General features: G+C 43.7%; 1 protein-coding gene across 5 annotated transcripts in view; it reads left to right on the forward strand.

Moving 5' to 3' along the window:
• SAMD3 (sterile alpha motif domain containing 3) overlaps window positions 1-18880 on the forward strand; it is a 45694-nt gene extending 26814 nt beyond the window's left edge. For 4 of the 5 annotated variants that reach the window (XM_063331068.1, XM_063331070.1, XM_063331069.1 and 1 more), the window contains exons 9-12: window positions 15627-15830; window positions 16227-16398; window positions 18086-18168; window positions 18420-18880. In XM_063331068.1, the coding sequence (XP_063187138.1) occupies window positions 15627-15830; window positions 16227-16398; window positions 18086-18168; window positions 18420-18704 (744 nt within the window). In that variant the 3' untranslated portion in view covers window positions 18705-18880. The remainder of the gene's footprint in view (window positions 1-15626; window positions 15831-16226; window positions 16399-18085; window positions 18169-18419) is intronic. The other variant, XM_063331071.1, reaches the window with a different exon arrangement.
• The last annotated feature ends 314 nt before the right edge of the window (window positions 18881-19194 follow it).

Raw genomic sequence — 19194 nt, forward strand, 5'->3', positions numbered from 1 at the left:
TGCTCCCTACAAATATTCATCAGGTTGAGCTGCCATTGGAAAGAAGCTTGGACTGTGCCTGACATAGACATTAATATGAGCCTCCATGTCTGAGGGATAAGGAAAACCTCATTAATTAACAAATTTTCTGGCTATGGAGTGAGAATCCTCAGTCTTTTTCCATAGTCAGGCAAATATCCTGGAGCTGCAGTAATCCAGTGGAGAATGCTTTGTAATGATAATGACCTTCATCTGCCGCAAATGGAAGGTACTTTCCATGAGAGGGGTGAAAATAAATAAGAAAGGCAAGTCAGTCTCCCCTCTGCATCCAGGGTGGGATTACTGATTGTTCCGACTGATTTCCTTATTCTTTTTTTTAGCATCAAAAGGGCATCATAAAACTTTTCCTCTGCCCTAAGGAATTATTGGATTTATGGTCCTTTGGTCCTTCAGCCTATGAGAGAAACCACCTCCTGCCAGTTGTAACAGGATGGGCCCTAGAATGGCTTGAGAGCAGCCCTGAGGAACAGGAAGATAGGACACTGCTAGTGTGCGTCTTTGGCCAGAAGATTATCAAAAGGCAAAAAGTGACGGAGAGGGAAGTGTGCTTAGAACTGGTGATTGGCATCCATATGATGAAAACAGATGGTTCAAACACTAGCTTAGTCATCACAGGGATGGTGACCAAAGAGCAAATTGTCCCTTTCAGAACTTCCAAGTTCTGAAATCTTGTCAGTCTTGAACAGTGCTGTCCATGGAAAGTGTGACTTCACAATCAATTCAGTTAGCTGAAGACCAATATAAAAATGCCCACAGATATCCTGCACGGCTCCACCGGCCAATCAAGTAGGGCATGAGTCTCCCATAGGTCCTGTGTCATATTCCGCTACTTCCAGAGATTTCTGGGATACCCTTATGACATCTCAAATGCCACAAAATAGCTATATCTGTGTAACTGAATCAAGCTCCTTCAGTCCATCCCAGCCATTTGTCCTGGTTTCAGCTGGGAAAGAATTAACTTTCTTCCTAATGATTGCTGTGAGAGGAATGTCAATAATGCATACTGGTTTAGCTGTTGCTAGGCGAGGTTTATGCTTTTCAAGGACTATTTTCAGCTTCCCATAGAAGCTGAGAAGGAGCATAGGCAGAACAACAGAATGACCAATGGAATATTCTGTACTATAGACGTCATGCTCAGTATATAAATGGGGGTTGGCCGGGGGAAGAATCCACAATCACTGCTTGGGAAGGTACCAGTTCACTGGGTGGTGAGAGTGACTTGTGTCTATTATTATTAATTGTTCTACTAAATTGTATTTACCTCAACCCATGAGGCTTTTTCCTTTCCCTCTCCCCTCCCTCTTCTCCCTGTCCTTCTGGGGGGAAGGGGAGAACTGCGCAAGCAGCTACGTGGTCCTAGCTGCCGTCTGGGGTTAAACTACGACACTGTTGTATGAGAACCTGTCAGCAAAGGATCCATCCAAGGATATCTTAAGTTACCTGAATTTTAAGGGAATACAACAGGCTAGAAGATGGTTAATAGTTCATGATCCTAAACAGAAGTGGAGAGAGAGTACAGTCTGATGCCTCCAATTTCTTACATCCTGTGACAGCCTGTTTGTGAGGTCATCAGGGCTTCTTTGAAGCTGTCACACATAAATTTGGAGTTAGGTGTGAAAAGGAGAACTAGGCTCTGACAAGATGTCTGTTAAGATAGCAGTAGATGTTTGCAGATAACTGGGCATATTTGCCACACCCAGCAGAGCTGGGAATAACATAATGAAAACAATTTATAAAGGGGACACCATCAGGCCGTCTCCTTTCTGTGTCTATGGGATAGAAATAAGAAGTGTCTTGGTGACTGGGAGAAGTGGAGAAACTTACACTCATGAAACTGGACATCTGCTGATACTGTTCCTGTACAGGGAAGATAAGCAGCAATGTTGAAAGTGGTGAATGTGCAAATCCTCTGCCAAGAGGATTTGCAAAACCTCCATCTTGGACTTCCGGTGGGCAGACTTTAGCCTGTTCAGAACCCTGGTTGGGAGAATCCCGTGGGAGGTAGTCCTGAGAGACAAAGGAGCCCAGGAAGGCTGGACGCTCTTCAAGAGGGAAATCCTAAAGGCCAAGGATCAGGCTGTCCCCATGAGGCACACAATTAAAGGGCGGGGAAAATGGCCGGCCTGGATGAACAAAGAGCTCTTGATGGGACTTAAGGAAAAAAGGAAGGTTTACCACCTTTGGAAGAGGGGACAGGCAACTCAGGAGGAGTACAGAGATCGTGTTAGGTCATACGGAGAAAAAATCAGGAAGGCAAAAGCCCAGCTGGAACTCAACCTGGCAATTAATATAAGGGACAACAAAAAAAGTTTCTATAAATACATCAACAAAAAGAGAGTTACAGAGAATGTCCATCCCTTACTGGATGCGGGGGGAAACCTTGCAACCAAGGACGAGGAGAAGGCTGAGATACTTAATGCCTTCTTTGCTTCCATCTTTAATAGTCAGACCAGCTATCCCCAGGGTGTTCAGCTTCTTGGGCTGGAAGATAAGAATGGAGAACAGAACAACTCCCCTGTAATCCAGGAGGAAGTAGTTAATGATTTACTTATGCACCTGGACACGCATAAATCTATGGGGCTGGATGGGATTCACCCAAAGGTTCTCAGGGAGCTGGCAGGAGAGCTCACCAAGCCTCTCTCCATTATCTATCAACAATCCTGGTCAACAGGAGAGGTGCCGGATGACTGGAGGGTGGCCAATGTGACACCCGTCTACAAGAAGGGTCGGAAGGAGGATCCTGGAAACTACAGGCCTGTCAGCCTGACCTCAGTACCGGGAAAGATCATGGAGAGGATCATCCTGAGTGAGCTCTCAAGGCAAGGGAAGGGCAGCCAAGGGATCAGGGCCAGCCAGCATGGGTTTATGAAAGGGAGGTCCTGCCTGACCAACTTGATCTCTTTCTATGACCATGTGACCCGCTTTCTCGATGAGAGGAAGGCTGTGGATGTTGACTACCTGGACTTTGGTAAGGCCTTCAACACCGTCCCCCACAGCATTCTCCTGGAGAAACTGGAGAATCATGGCATAGACAAGTGTACCCTCCGCTGGATAAAAACTGGCTGGATGGCCGTGCCCAGAGAGTTGTGATTAATGGAGCACAATCTGGTTGGCGGCCGGTCACCAGTGGTGTCCCTCAGGGCTCAGTTTTGGAGCCAGTCTTGTTTAATATCTTTATTGATGATCTAGACAAGGGGATTGAATGCACCCTCAGTAAGTTTGCAGATGACACCAAGCTAGGTGGGAGTGTTGATCTGCTTGAGGGTCAGAAGGCTTTACAGAGGGATCTAGACAGGTTGGATCAATGGGCCAAGGCCAATGGGATGAGGTTTAATAAGGCCAAGGGCCGGGTCCTGCATTTTGGTCACAACAACCCCAAGCAACGCTACAGGCTTGGGGAAGAGTGGCTGGAAAGCTGAGCGGCAGAAAAGGACCTGGGGATGCTGGTGGACAGCCGGCTTAACATGAGCCAGCAGTGTGCCCAGGTGGCCAAGAAGGCCAACAGCATTCTGGCTTGTATCAGGAATACTGTGGCCAGCAGAAGCAGGGAAGTGATTGTGCCTCTATACTCGGCACTGGTGAGGCCTTACCTCGAGTGCTGTGTTCAGTTCTGGGCTCTGCTGTACAAGAGGGACATTGAAGTGCTGGCGCGTGTCCAGAGGAGAGCTACCAGGCTAGTGAGGGGTCTGGAGACCAGGTCATATGTGGAGAGGCTGAGGGAACCGGGCATGTTTAGTTTGGAGAAGAGGAGGCTGAGGGGAGACCTCATTGCCCTCTACAACTACCTGAAAGGAAACTGTAGAGAGGCAGGGGTTGGCCTCTTCTCCCAGGTGAATAATGACAGGACCAGAGGAAATGGTATGAAGCTGTGGCAAGGGAGATTTAGATTAGATATTAGGAAGAATTACTTTACTGAAAGATTGGTCAGGCACTGGAACAACATGCCCAGGGAGGTGGTGGAGTCACCATCCCTGGAGGTGTTTAAGAAATGTGTAGACATGGCTCTTCAGGGCATGCTCTAGTGCCCAAGATTGTTGATTTGTGGTGGGGTGTTGTGTGTGGGGTTGTGGGTGTGGAGTTTAGTTGGTGGGTGCTTTTTTTTTTGTGTGGTGTTTTGTTTTTTTTTTTTTTTTTTTTTTTTATGTGGTTGGACTCGATGATCTCAAAGGTCCCTTCCAACCACTAAGATTCTGTGATTCTGTGAAGACGACCTCTGGCCCAGGAGGCATCCAGGTAGAAGCTGGGCAGCATATGTGCTTGCTTCGGTGGTATCATGCAGTACAAGAGCAGTGAAGCTGCTGAGAACATTGTTGCTGTAAGGCTGAGAGGCTTCTCGGCGGCTCAGAGAGAGAGCTTGTCTCAGAGAGAATGGATGGGCCTCCTAGCTTTAAACAGGAGGAGGGTTGTTTAAAAGCTGTGTGATGGGCTCCTGAATTTGGCGAAAATCCATATTAAGATCACCTTGGGTGCCCAAAGGCAGATTTCATGGCGAGGCCTGGATGGCTTAACCTGCACAAAGTACCTGGTTCAGGGCAGAAGACAGTCCCAGAACCAGCCAGCACAAGGGAGCTGATTGTTGAAGGAAGCCAGCCATTTAATGGGATGAAGCAGATGATCCATGCTGTCTTTTGTCTTTACCCTTCCTCAGACTGCACAACCTTCTGTCATGTTATACTGATACTGAAGCTGGGACACTGCTTGGGCCTCTAGGGGTGGTCTTAGGGCTAATTGTGAGGAGAAAAATGGTGATGGAAAAGTTGCTGCTTTGGGGTGCTTCACAGAAGTTTACCCCATTGGATTTACGCTTATCATGATCTAGAAATTGTCTTTTCTGATGAAAGAAGGAGTCAGGATTGAGTGATGTCTTCTTTTACCTCCATTTAGGTAAATTAGGCAAGTGAGACATCTCCTAGGGATATGCTTTTCTTTGAGGTGATAACTAACATCACGTTTGTCAATGAGATTATTCCACTGCAGGAGTTAGAAACTTGAAACAAGTTTTCAAGGAGCCCGGAGAGAATAGGATTTGGGAGGCAATGGCTGGAGAAAAAGGGAGGAATGAGGTGAAAAAAAAAAAAGCATCAGCAATCGAAAAAGGAAAATGAATCTGATGAAATGAGTCTGTAAAACTCTCAAAGGATGAACAGCTTGTGCATGAGACGCAGAAACTCTCTTGGCTCAGTCCTGTGGTTGAGGGGCACTATTGGCAGGTACAGCATTAGGTACCATCTATACTGTGAAGGCTGTACACAGATGAAGCAGGGGTGATGACAGCCTCTGTTCCTCTAAGATTAAAAGTCTCCAAATCAAGCGCTTGAATGTCTGCACAGCCAGAACATGAGTGTGCACATACGCATGATCATTCAATGGCTGTACTGTTGTAATGGCATTTTTCCACTAAAGCTTTGATGTGCATACAGAGTGTGTGGTGTTGCTTAGCTAATGTTTTAAAATGCTTTTAGAGTCAAAGCAAAAGCTTTAAACTCAGATTCCTGGTGTACATCTTATGCTTCACCTTCTTATTTATGTCATTCAGTATCTCCATTAAGTTAACATAAAGTTAACATAAAGTTAACATAAAAGTGTAAGTTAACATAAAGTTTGAAAATATGGGCTGTCCTTTGGTAGGGGTAAACAGATTTCACCCATTTTTCTTATGCTGTGTGTTTGTCAGCGTGCAAATCAGAGGCAGCTGTGATCAGAAATAAACTGACTTATATGGCTTTGAAAGTTTGCAGTTAGCATTGGCATGTAAGTCTAGCTCTGAAAGTGTCTGCCTGGCTCCAAAGAGTAATTATGTGTTAAGCAGAGCCTGCTTTGATTAAACATCCCATTTGAGTACAAGTCAGCGTGGATCCTGCAGTAGGTTACATGCTCATTTTACATGAAAGCAGTCTGCCCATGCTGCCTCGCCTGTCATTGTGTTTAGTGTTTTGACATGAGAAGTGGCAAAATTGTGATGCCTTCTCAGTTCTCTCCCACCCTCTGTGGCAAGAAGATGGGCCCTGGGCGGTGGTTGGCAGTGAATAGGCCAACAGTGTCCCCATATCCGTCCCTTTAACTCCACTGGTCTATTTGAATTCACTCTCTCAAACTGAGGAGTCAGTAGGTCCTGTTGCCATTCTTCAAAAAAGAGATCTTGGTCTTTGTCATTAGCAACAGCTAGGCTGCATTTACCATTCAGGAGCTGGCGTAAACCCTTGTAAAGAGCAAGAGGTGCCTGCTGGCCTCACCAGAGGAGCTTTCATCACTCCGTGATTAGGCAGTCATGTTACTTTGGTGTTGACATTAATGACTTTTAGGATTTATGATGCTGGCTTTCAACAGTAACTGAAAGCTTAGTCCTTGGTGATACACATCATGCATAAGAATTGCTCCCTCCTTCCCCACAAAGAGACGTAGCAGCTTCACTTCCTTGGCTGTGGCACTGACTAATAAAAGTGCCCCACTAGCTGAGGCTTTTTACAAGAATATGGTAATATAAACTCTAGCTGTATCTTGGGAAAATCCAGATCCACCTAAACGACATTAAGGAATTTGACCTTTATTTAAATGTCTGTCTCCAACCAAATGACTAACTATCCTCTTGCTTCAGGAAATAGGAGACATCAAGGATTTGGAATTTGGAGTCTAGTTGTTTTATGTATGTAGGTTTTCTTGCTTTTATGTGAGCATCTTAATATAATCTACTTGTGGATGGTTCCAAGTAGAACTGTGAATATTAACTGGAGGTCACTGTCCAAAGACATCTGGAGCGCGAGCAGAGAGCTCTCCAACCTGTGTGGCTCATAGGTCTAGTGGCTTTAATGACAGATATCTGAGATGCCAAGAAGCTAAGGGGTTGCGGGCATGGGCACTGCTGTCACCCTTTGCGTCTGAGTCCAACAGAAGGGCTGAGAGCCTTGGCAGGACCATCCCTCAGGCAAAGTCTCGGTTACGCTGACATACAAGTGCTGGATATCCTCTGCTTACCTCATTCACTTCCTTTCTGCATCCTTTTGACCTTTTTTCTCTCTTCTGCACTATTTCTCAGGAGCTTGTGACAAAAAGGCAGCTCATTTTTTAAAGGCATTGAAGGTAAATTCTTGTTTCTTACAGCAAGACTATTTTTGTTTTAAATCAAAATATTCATTTAAAAATAAATTATTTATAAATTAAGTATATACATTGCCAAATAAGACAAAATTCTATGTAAAAAAATAATTAAAGGTCACCAATTAACATTCTCCTTATCATTGCAAGGGAAACAGATGTTGCTGGTGACACAACTGAAAATCTGGCCAGAGGAGTTTGGGTGGCCTCAAGAATGAAGGATTCCTCATTTAAAAAGGCTGTTTTTTAGTTTTCTCCTGCACACGTGCTGACCTGTTACCTTTGGCTTCTTTTCTTCAGACACTGAGACAGGAAATCCTGGCCTCAGTCTAGATAGGGTTGCTTTTTTGCAGTATATTGAATTAACTGAAGTTTAACCTTATTGTCACAATTTTACTGGAATATTGCTGTGCTATCACTAGCTTTCTTGCTTTGATGGTTAAAGTGGAGAGGATCTAGAGTCCTCCCTAAATTAGCATGCAATAGGCTGATGGACCAGTTGAGTAACCAGCTTTCCAAACCCAGATTCTTCCCGTTCACACCAGCAATGTTAAAGTTAACCATAAAAGATTTTAAATCACACTTGAACTCATTCTCTAATAAAATTTAAAATACATTGCAAAATGGCGTCCCACTGAGGTAACTTCTTTCCTCCAAAAGAAAGCCACCTCTCAGTTACCTTTCTACTTACCTTAAAAATCAACCTGTTCACAAACTGAAAACTAAAAGGAGAAAATTAAAACATTCTAAATTAATCCTGCATTTAGTGTGACTGAGTTAATACTCATTTATTGCACTTTACTAGAAAAAAGGCAAATTTGTGAAATAGGAAGAAGGGCTGAAGATAATGGAAATTGAGTTACAAAGCAAGTTAAACACAGAACACGTTCTCCTACAAGCATGGCATTTTTTTAATAAAAGCAAAAACTTCTTTTGATGTTAGAATCTAATAAATCCTGAGGTTGGAAATAATTTGCATAAAATTAAAGTGTTGCCAAACTTTCTTGCTCTATCAAAAACCTTCAGATTTTATTTGAAAGAAACTGTGCTTAGAAATAATGAACAACATAAATCAGAATGCTTTTGCCCTTTAGATTTTCAGCTAGGTTGACTGAAAACAGCAAGTCATCCACAAACATCTAAATTCACTATTCTCTAATTCCACACTGGTTCTGCTAAAGACAGTCACTGCCCTTCGACTTAATCACAGAATCACAGAATCTTCATGGTTGGAAAGGACCCTTAAGATCATCGAGTCCAACCAAATAACCTACAATCTCTGCCACTAGAGCATGCCCTGAAGTGCCAAATCTACACATTTCTTAAACACCTCTACGGACGGCGACTCAACCACCTCCCTGGGCAGGCTGTTCCAGTGCCTGACCACTCTTTCAGGAAAGTAATTCCTCCTAATATCTAATCCAAACTTCAGACCATTTCCTCTGGTCCTGTCATTATTCACCTGGGAGAAGAGGCCAACACCCACCTCTCTCCAACCACCTTGCAGGTAGTTGTAGAGGGCAATGAGGTCTCCCCTCAGCCTCCTCTTCTCCAAGCTAAACATGCTCAGCTCGCTCAGCCTCTCCTCATATGACCTGGTCTCCAGACCCCTCACCAGCCTGGTAGCTCTCCTCTGGACACGCTCCAGCACTTCAATGTCCCTCTTGTACAGAGGGGCCCAGAGCTGAACACAGCACTCGAGGTGAGGCCTCACCAGTGCCGAGTACAGAGGCACGATCACTTCCCTGCTTTTGCTGGCCACGCTATTCCTGATACAAGCCAGAATGCTGTTGGCCTTCTTGGCCACCTGGGCACACTGCTGGCTCATGTTAAGCCGGCCGTCCACCAGCATCCCCAGGTCCTTTTCTGCCGCGCAGCTTTCCAGCCACTCTTCCCCAAGCCTGTAGCATTGCTTGGGGTTATTGTGACCAAAATGCAGGACCCGGCACTTGGCCTTATTAAACCTCATACAGTTGGCCTTGGCCCATCGATCCAGCCTGTCCAGGTCCCTCTGTAGAGCCTTCCTACCCTCAAGCAGATCAACACTCCCACCTAGCTTGGTGTCATCTGCAAACTTACTGAGGGTGCACTCAATCCCCTCATCCAGATCATTGATAAAGATATTAAACAAAACCGGCCCCAAAACTGAGCCCTGAGGGACACCACTGGTGACCAGCCGCCAAGAGGATTTCACCCCATTAATCACAACTCTCTGGGCACGGCCATCCAGCCAGTTTTTAACCCAGCGAAGAGTACACTTGTCTATGCCATGATTCGCCAGCTTCTCCAGGAGAATGCTGTGGGGGACGCTGTCAAAGGCCTTACCAAAGTAAAGATAGACAACGTCCTCAGCCTTCCCCGCATCCAGAAGGCGGGTCACATGGTCATACAAGGAGATCAGGTTGGTTAAGCAGGAGCTCCCTTTCCTAAACCCATGCTGGCTGGCCCTGATCCCTTGGCCGCCCTGCACTTGCCGTGAGAGCTCACTCAAGATGATCCTCTCCATGATCTTTCCTGGTACGAGGTCAGGCTGACAGGCCTGTAGTTCCCCGGATCCTCCTTCCGACCCTTCTTGTAGATGGGCGTCACATTAGCCACCCTCCAGTCATCTGGCACCTGCCTTGTTGACCAGGATTGTTGATAAATGATGGAGAGAGGCTTGGTGAGCTCTCCCGCCAGCTCCCTGAGTACTCTTGGGTGAATCCCATCCGGCCCCGTAGGCTTATGTGCGTCTAGGTGCAGAAGCAGATCATTGACTACTTCCTCCTGGATTATGGGTGGGTTGTTCTGCTCTCCATCCTTATCTTCCAGCTCAGGAGGCTGTGCACCCTGGGGATAGCTGGTCTGACTATTGAAGATGGAGGCAAAGAAGGCACTCAGTATCTCAGCCTTCTCCTCGTCATTGGTTGCAACTTTCCCCCACGCATCCAGTACGGGATGGAGATTCTCCCTGGCTTTCTTTTTGTTGATGTATTTATAAAAGCTTTTTTTGTTGTCCTTAATGTTAGTGGCCAAGTTGAGCTCCAGCTGGGCTTTTGCCTTCCTAATTTTCTCTCTCTATAACCTAACGATATCTCTAATGTACCAGTGAGGTCCCATTGGTCTCTTCTGTTCTTGACCGACAAACGTGCACCACTTGCATTAAATCAGTTGGAACTGGAAATATGCAATGGTGCAGTAAATCCATCCTTCAATTATCAGCTAATCTGTATTTACATAGCACTGTTTACTATTGTATATTGCTTGTATTCCCTAGTAGGAATGAAACTGTCCAGAGACAAAATGAAATGAAGTGATTAGATATAAAAGGCACAGATCTGCCACTGTGTTAAAGCCACTGTACATAGACAAGGAGTCTCCAAGCCATAGGAACTTTGGTTGCTAATGCCAACAGTAGAACTCAGTATTCGTTTGCTCTTTCACTGGAAACAGCATGGTTTTACAATAGCCCAGGTGTTTTACTTCATACTTACCATCCATCCTCAAGACACTTTGTTTTGTTTCCATTGTACTTTAATAAATGAGAAGTAATCTCTGAAACAGCAGTGGCTGCTAAGGCCAGTAGAAAATTGTCATTAATTGGTATCCTAATGGTGCTGCCATAGACTTGGTGCATTTCTGGAGCTCTATTATTTGACTGAAGTTGTAAGATGTGTTTTATGGCTGGGTATGTATATCCATTGCATAGGCTACCAGTTTAAACAAGCCATGTTAAAGAGCTTAAAGTTCAGAACTACCACTACCTTTCTTCAGTACGGAAGTGCAGCTTTAAAAGTGAAAAGCTCACAAATAGTGAGTGCTCTATGCAGGCTGAACGCTGCAAGAAAACAGTGACTTTTACTTCTGTTACTCATATGTGATGATTTACACAAAGAAGTTTGGCCTTCCATCACATTTTTTTTTCTAATAGAGATTATGACAGCAATTCTTCCTTATACTACTGCCGTATTTCTATTGGTAGCTTGCCATTGATGCTTACAAGAATGTCATATGCTCTCATTTAGCTAATAAATAATGTCATTAGCTAAACTAGCTCTCAAGGACAGAGCTGACTACATAGAAAGTCCACCAACTCCAGCGGTGTTTGCCTTGACGAGGGGGATGGAGGTAAGCTGGAGTAAAGGTCACAACTTGTTCTCCTCAGTGTTTGTCTCTAAGCAACCCAGTCAGTTTGTCTGGTTACAGCACACCAGGTGGACTTTGTTTTGCTTTCCTGCCTCTGCAAGTAAGGCACCGAAGGTGACAGCCCCTCTGGAAATGAGCTGCTGTGCTCCACATCAGGTGGCTGAAGAAGCTCCTGCTTTACGGGCAGTAGTAACAGACTTCAAACTAGCTCTTGCCCAGAGTGAAAAAACATAACTGTAATTAAAAAACCCCAAACAACTGACCAAGTCTGTGTGTGTGCATGTGTGAGAAGGCATGAGCATCTTAAGGCTGACAAGAATGGACCAACCCTTGGTGTTCTGCAGTGGTCACGATGAAGCAAGAGACAGTCCATCCAACTTAGTGCAAGTTTGGCAGATTAAGGAGCAGCTGAATGGCCCACTTAGGGATGTGTAAATACTAGAATGGTATCACAGTGAGGAACTAATATAGAATCACAGAATGGTTCAGGCTGGAAGGGACCTTAAAGATCATCTAGTTCCAAGCCCCCTGCCATGGGCAGGGACACCTCCCACTAGACCAGGTTGCTCAAATCCCCATTCCGCCTGGCCTTGAACGCTTCCAGGGATGGAGCATCCACAACTTCCCTGGGCAACCTGTTCCAGTGCCTCACCACCCTCACAGTAATGAATTTCTTCCTGATATCTAATCTAAATCTTTCAGTTTGAAACCATTACTCCTCTGTCATTACACTCCCTGATTAAGAGTCCCTCCCCATCTTTCCTGTAGGCCCCCTTTAGGTACAGGAAGGCTGCTATAAGGTCTCCCCATAGCCTTCTCTTCTCCAGGCTGAAGAACCCCAACTCTCTCAGCCTGTCCTCATAGGAGAGGTGTTCCAGTGCTCTGATCATCTTCGTGGCCCTCCGCTGGACCCATTCCAACAGGTCCATGTCCTTCTTGTGTTGGGGACTCCAGAGCTGCACACAGTACTCAGGTGGGGTCTCACCAGAGTGGAGTAAAGGGGCAGAATCACCTCCCTCCACCTGCTGGCCATGCTTCTTTTGATGCAGCCCAGGATGCGGTTGGCCTTCTGGGCTGCAAATGCACATTGCCTGCTCATGCTGAGCTTCTTGTTCATCAACAACCCCAAGTCCTTCTCCTCAGGGCTGCTCTCAAGCCATTCTCTGCCCAACCTGTATTTGTGCCTGGGATTGCCATGACCCAGGCGCAGGACCTTGCACTTTGCCTGGTTGAACTTCATGAGGTTTGCACGAGCCCACGAGATACCAGAAAATACCAAGCAGTAAACCAGAACTCTGATGACTGTGAGGGATCCGCTAGAGATTTACACAGAATTGTTTTTGTGATTTTCTGCCTTTTCTGTACTGGTTATAAAGGCTTTTGCAACCAGATGAGAAGCTGGAAGCCTGGTGCTGCTAAGGGACAGGAGCGCTCAGGGTGTGCTCTCTAGGTGCAGGAGGGCTTGCAGAATATAAAGCCATACCAGAAAAACTAGACAGATTTTGCAAGGATTCTCAGAAGAGGAGTTCACGCAATCACGTTACTGGGACCATTCTTCATTGGCAATGTCAGGGCATCTGTCTCAGGTCGGTGTGTCTGTAAAGAGGTTACAGAATAATACACTAAAGCGAGCAGTAACGCATTCCCAGGACCAGGTGATATTTGTGCAAAATCTTCAGATGTATCTAAGGATGAAATAGGTAATTTTCTAATTATGATGTGCAATTTCTCTCATGAAACACGATACTAGAAAATTGGAGGTAGCTAATTTGATGCCAGTTTCTAGAGTTTCAGGAGAGAGCTAGGGAACATATTGACCAAGGTACCTGCCGTCTTTACAAGCCAAACTGGCAAGAACTGTAATGCAGACCCAAGAGATGAACACATTGGGAACAAATCAACAACGTTTCTGTAAACAGAAGTAATTCTTCATAAATTCATTAGTTCTTTGAAGTATTCAACAACCCTAAGGACATGGGAAATCCAGCTGATACAGTTTAACTTCAGAAGAGATTTCACCACATGCCTTTCAAAGGCTTTTAGGGGATATAATCTGAGGGGATAAGCAGGAAGGTCCTTGCATAGATAAACAGTTAAAAGACAGAACAAAGAAGACTAGGCAAAATTACAGTGGAAAAGATTATTAATGATGAGTTTACGCAGTACAATATATTTCTAAAAGATGTGGGAAAAGGAGAATCACTGGCTGACCACATTTAGTGATGCTACTAAGGGTACTAAAGACAAAGACTGACTGAAGAACTGCAGAAGGACCCTGTGCTAATGAGTGACAGGGCAAAAAAACAGCAGATAAAATTCAATAGTGATAGATATAAAATAATTGACCAGGAGAAAACCCAGTCCTAACAACATTTACAGTGATGGACTCTGAGCTTATTATTACCATTCTCAAATGGTATTTTTATATCATGCCAAAGAAAATTTGGCACAATGCTAAGCAGCACTCCAAAAAAGTATATCGAATGCTCAGAATTATTTAAGAAAGAAACATAAGGGAGCTTATTATTCCACTGTATGCACCTGTGGTGTCACAGTATCTCAACTAGTATTTAAAGTTTTACTGTCCCCATTTCATAAAGGCTGTAGGGAAATTAGAAAATACACAAAGACAATAACAAGGATAATTGAAAGTATGGACCAGCTTTTATATGTGGAAAAGAGGTGGCTGAGGACAGAATATGACGTATCTATAAAACTACAGTGGGAAGTAGACGGTGAGTAGGTTTTGAATCCAGTACGATAATTAGCAGGCAGAAGCAGCAGGAAAAAACAAACAAAAGAATGCATTTCTTCTGACAGGGCACAGTTAAACTGTGAAACTTAACACAGGATGTTATGGAAGGTACGATTTCATGAGAATTGGAAAAGTGACTGGGAGAAATAATGGAAGGAAAAAAATCTTCTGAAGGCTATTAAATATAAAGACAAAACCCTTGGGATTCCATGAACCCCAGTTCAGTGGAGTCTTGAGAGAACTCAGGGGAAGTACCACTACACACTCCTCCTTATTCTATACTGTTTTCCCAGCCCTTCTCAGCCAGGGGGAGGAAGGTATGGGACTAAATCATCTGACCCATCACCTCTGCTCCTGTGCAGTGAGGAAGAGGACAGGAATCCCTGCTCAAGCTGGCCACAAACAAACATTACTCTTGTAATACAATTAAGACTAAAATCCTCTACTAGAAAGAGTGCAGACTGCGCTAACGCAGCATCCTAGCACGGGCCAGGGGAGTACCTGCGGGGGTCACAGCAGGTAAGTGTCCTGCAGGCAGGGCTCATTTTCTTCTGTGACACCAATAGCTATTGAAATCCATGGATATAATAGTAGGAGGGAGACAGTTTTTTAATTGTGTACCTTGTGTAACCCTTCTTGGAACACCACATGCACAATTTAAAAAAGGCAGTTAATTAAACTGGAAAGTTTAATTGCACATACAGAGCACTGCGAAGCAGTTTTGGATGTTGTATGTTTCGCAGCTCCGCGCCTTAAATGTTCTGGGCAACAGGATGAAGTGTCTCAACTTTGCTCTGGTGTTGACCCACAGGCCACCACAGACACAGCCAGCAGCTGCATCGGTGACAATACACAGGGGAAAAGCCAGTGTAAATGCAGCCTGAGAGTGATAATTCTACTGACTGTGCATCTGTACGGCATCTCAGCTTGTTTCAATGAGCAAACTCGCTGCGTCCTCTGATAGAAACCAAACAGCCCCAGGCTCTCGCCACTGATGGACTGGTTTGGATAGCTGCTCCTCTTCTTAGTAATTACTGGGTTTGGAATTACACCAGAGACAATAATAATTTTGGGGAAGATTGCGAACTATATAACTTTTTGAAAACACTTAACGGTCAAACTGCTCAAATAATGCTTTCCATTAAGAGTTTTCTTAGTTCAGTTGGTCTCCGTGGAGGTAAATACTTCAGTTGCATGAATGTGAAAAGTTAGTTGTCCGGTTTTTTAGGACCTATATCAGCAAGAAGCAAATACTATTTCTCTTGGTAATACAGAGCAAATGTTGCTAAACACCGAGTCATCATTAGAACTGCCTACTGATTTCCAGTAAACCACAATTAGGCAAACGAGGCACAGACATAGGAATTTCATGAACATCCTCAACTATGTAATTTGAGCTTGGGAGACTTGGCTGATAGCTGTAGTAGTGTATGAAAACAGATGTTAATATAACTGTTAGAATATGAGGGTGAGTTCACAGAGCTGGTAGTGAAACCACACTACAGGTACTTTCTGCTGAGCTTGGCCACACTTTGGCTACGCTAAAATCAGACAAACCACATCAGATAAAAAGGATAGCTGATCTATTACATTTCTGTCCTTCCTTTCTTGATAGGAAGAACCCGTTCATCTTGAAGGTGGTGCAATGGATGTACACATTAAGTGGCTTAAGCAAGAATATATGAAAACTCAGAGGAACTGGAAAGAAGTGGATAACAGAATGAATGTGACAATAGAAGTACGGAGGAAGATGATCGGCAATAAGGCACCTTTAAAAGAGATTCTTAGACTATTTCCTTTCTTAAGATGCCCTTATCAGGTAATAGAGCTATTTTTAATAATGACATTGAACCCTACGTTATAGATGTGATAAAACCATAGGCATATATTTTAGTGGATGTTTCCGATGAAGTATCCATCAATACTGTTCTCTTTAATTTAACTCATACTTTGGCTGCTAACCCCACTTTAAAAGATTCACCAGTCCTGTGTTAAACATGCCACACACACACCACCAGTGGGTTTTCTGAAGTATTTTGGTGGGACTTGATGTATTTCTTCCCTGCTTTGAAAAGAAACTAAACCACCCCCTCCAGTTTATAGTCTTATTTTACTGAGCTAGTCTTATCCTGCCTTCAAAATGTGCACCTCACGTGTTGTTTTCCATTTTGGTTTTGAGGATTGCAATAATACCAGATTTTTCTTTTTCTTTTAGCTTTTTAGGGAGTTCCAGCTTCTCACACACATGGACATTTATAAGAAAACAGTTGAGATTTTGGAGGTTTACTCAGAAAACATATTATCTTTGTATGTGGTGAGGAATAATCCAATTAACATTATGCTGCAAGAAAATCTGAAGCGTCACACAGAGGAAGACATTCTGAAATGTCAGTACAAATCTTCTGTGCTCTGAATATCAGAGTTTTGTTGTAGCTTATTGTTCTTACGTATGTAACTAAACTAGCTCTAATTTTACTGCAAAAACATTTTACACTGTCACAGCTGCTTGAAAAATATATAGTGATGGGGAAGCATTAAGAATAAAAGCTAATAAATTGCTAGGAAATTCAGTCAGGTATTGAAACTTTTTTTTTTCTATTGAATAAAAAATTGCAGGTTTGATGAAGTTAGTAACTGCCTTAAAATAAGATGAGCAGAATTACATATTTCTAGATATGTAAAAGAGTGCTTATTATTTTCTAAAAATACACGCAGAAAACAAATTTTATGGTTTTGAAAGAGTCCCATCAAAAGAGACTATTTCCTTTAGAAAGAGAGGTACTGTTTCTATGGTTGAAGTCTTCATCCCAGTGAAATAACGGAAGAATTAGTTACTGCTGCCTGTGTTTCAGGTACCTCATCTCTGCAGAGACACATTACAGGATTAAGTGCCCAAACTGGTACCTCTGGTGAGCAGGCACCACGGCCACGCACAGAGGTCCAGGTACCTGGATGTGTTTGTCTCCCTGGCTGTGAGGAAGCAAGCATCTGCCGCCACTCGACTTCTTTTAGTCTCAAAAGTCTGGGAGTGCTGCTCTGCAGGGACAAAACATTGAGGGAGTCACTCATAATCTTTATTCTTCCCAAACTGCAGCTGTCGATGCCTATGCCTGAGCTTAGCTCTGTGAGAAGTGCTTCTTTGACTGTCATTTTCTATCAAACAGGCATAATGCCAGGATGTCAAATCAAAGGCGACACAGTATGAACACGTGTGTTTCCTGTAGCAGTTTCACTCCTTTTCTAACCGGGTCATTTCTTAAATAAGCAGAGTAGGTTACAATATTGGGGTTTTCTTCCTTTAAGCTTAAAAAAGCAAGTACTCAGTAGCTCATGATAGATTAAAAAGTGTCAACAAACGGCCTAATTCAGAAAGCATTTACAGACTTTCTACTCATACCTTTGGCCTTAGAAAGCTATATATGTTGCAAGTAATTTTGTCTTTTCTTATACAATATGCCCACAAAGATTTTACCTCATACCTTAGTAAAGTTCCAAGGCCTTTACTTTCCTGCTTTTTCTTACAAACAACTTGTCCTGGCACCTTGATAACAAACGCTGGCCAACATAGGTTCCGTAAAACACACGGCACCAGAAGCCTGACCTGCAAAAAAGATGCTACAGTCATCATTAGCTGAACCAGAGGGGTGGCGGGTACCACATCCCAGAAGGTCCTGCAGCACCAGCTTGTACCACAGCCTTCAAAGTGGAGTCCTCTGGCAACAAGACTCCCCAGAGACATCTGATTTCCAGGGGAGGGAGGAGTTTGGGGGCAGATGAGTTACTTAGCTCCCAAACTCCGCTAGAAGCAACCCAAAGGCCTACTTACTTATTTATTTATTGTGAGAGAAATGTAATCATAATATTGAGTAGCAGAGTGTCATGAATGATTGGAATACCACTGCCCATTGCCAGCTAAGGCACCTAAACCTTCACTGTAGTACAAAATGGACTGCACAACAGTTCCACTACTGAGCTGTTAACTACTTCATAGGCTGCAACCTGCTTTTCCAGGATGATACTGCAGTGCTGGAATGCTTTCATTTGTAATTTAGTAGAAATCCTTGCCTTTGACAGATATGAAAATGACTGCTGCATGTTTACTCCTGCCAGATGTCTTTGGAGATGACTCCAGTCTATTCGCTGCAGTGAATGAGGAGGTAGGAGACAGAGCACCAGCAGCCTTGGTCTCTCTTCCTCCTATGAGCTGCCTGGGCACATCACCTGGTGGCTCAGCTTAGTTCCTGGGAAAAGATGACATTAGCCTGCCTTTTATGTAGAAGGCAAACATTCATAGAAATACTACCTGAATTCAAAGCAGTGTTATTACGCTTCCTTACTTCTCTGACCTGTTCACCAAAGCGATGCTGTGACATCATTTGAAATATCCTTTTTTTTTTTTTTGATTTAGGTGAAGGTGGTGACACCAGTGTTGGAAGTAAAAAATCCCTTTAATGTGAATTCATGCGAGTTTGCGCTGTATGTGGAAAGAGAGGAGCTAGCCCAGCTCGACGACTGCACCATGGCCCTGGCCGCGCTGGTGGCTGCATTTCATGTGTTCGATATCCCGTGCCCAAAGAGAATCCACAGGACGCTCAGCTTCCTGGAATCCCTGGTCTTTGAGGTGAGGAGTCCAGCATCCCTCCCTGCCCAGACAAAGAAAGGGCTGGAGGCACCTGAGTATCCCAGTATCTGATGGCGTACACAGCACTCCTCTCGGGAGCATTTGACATTTTGCCAAAATAAATCCCTTTGTTGTGAAGATAAATCAGTGCCATTCTTTCTGGTGGAAGTGTATGTATATTTATAACTCCTTTACATTTAGTAATGCCCATTTTTTTATTGTACTGGCTACTTTTTTTAAAATTTGAAACATAAGCATTTTCATTATTTTAAACGGAAATTCTAGAGCAGTTTAGAGGCATTAGAGATAATAAAATTTTCTAGATTACTGCATGTGTCGTATATTATTTGTCCATATGGAGCATTTAAAAAATTCCAAGTCTTTTCACTGTCAGAATTTAAAAAACGTACTCGTGTGTTAAAATGAGCACTTCGCTGCTTCAGACGCTAATACATTTAATGTTTTGAAGTGGCACAAATTAAAGATTTACTTGTTACCATCATCTCATTATATGATGAATATAATGCATGAAACATTCTTTTATTTTTCTTTTTTTTTTTTA

This window comes from Chroicocephalus ridibundus, chromosome 3 (genome assembly GCF_963924245.1).
Source record: "Chroicocephalus ridibundus chromosome 3, bChrRid1.1, whole genome shotgun sequence".
In the NCBI taxonomy this organism is placed as follows: Eukaryota; Metazoa; Chordata; class Aves; order Charadriiformes; family Laridae; genus Chroicocephalus; species Chroicocephalus ridibundus.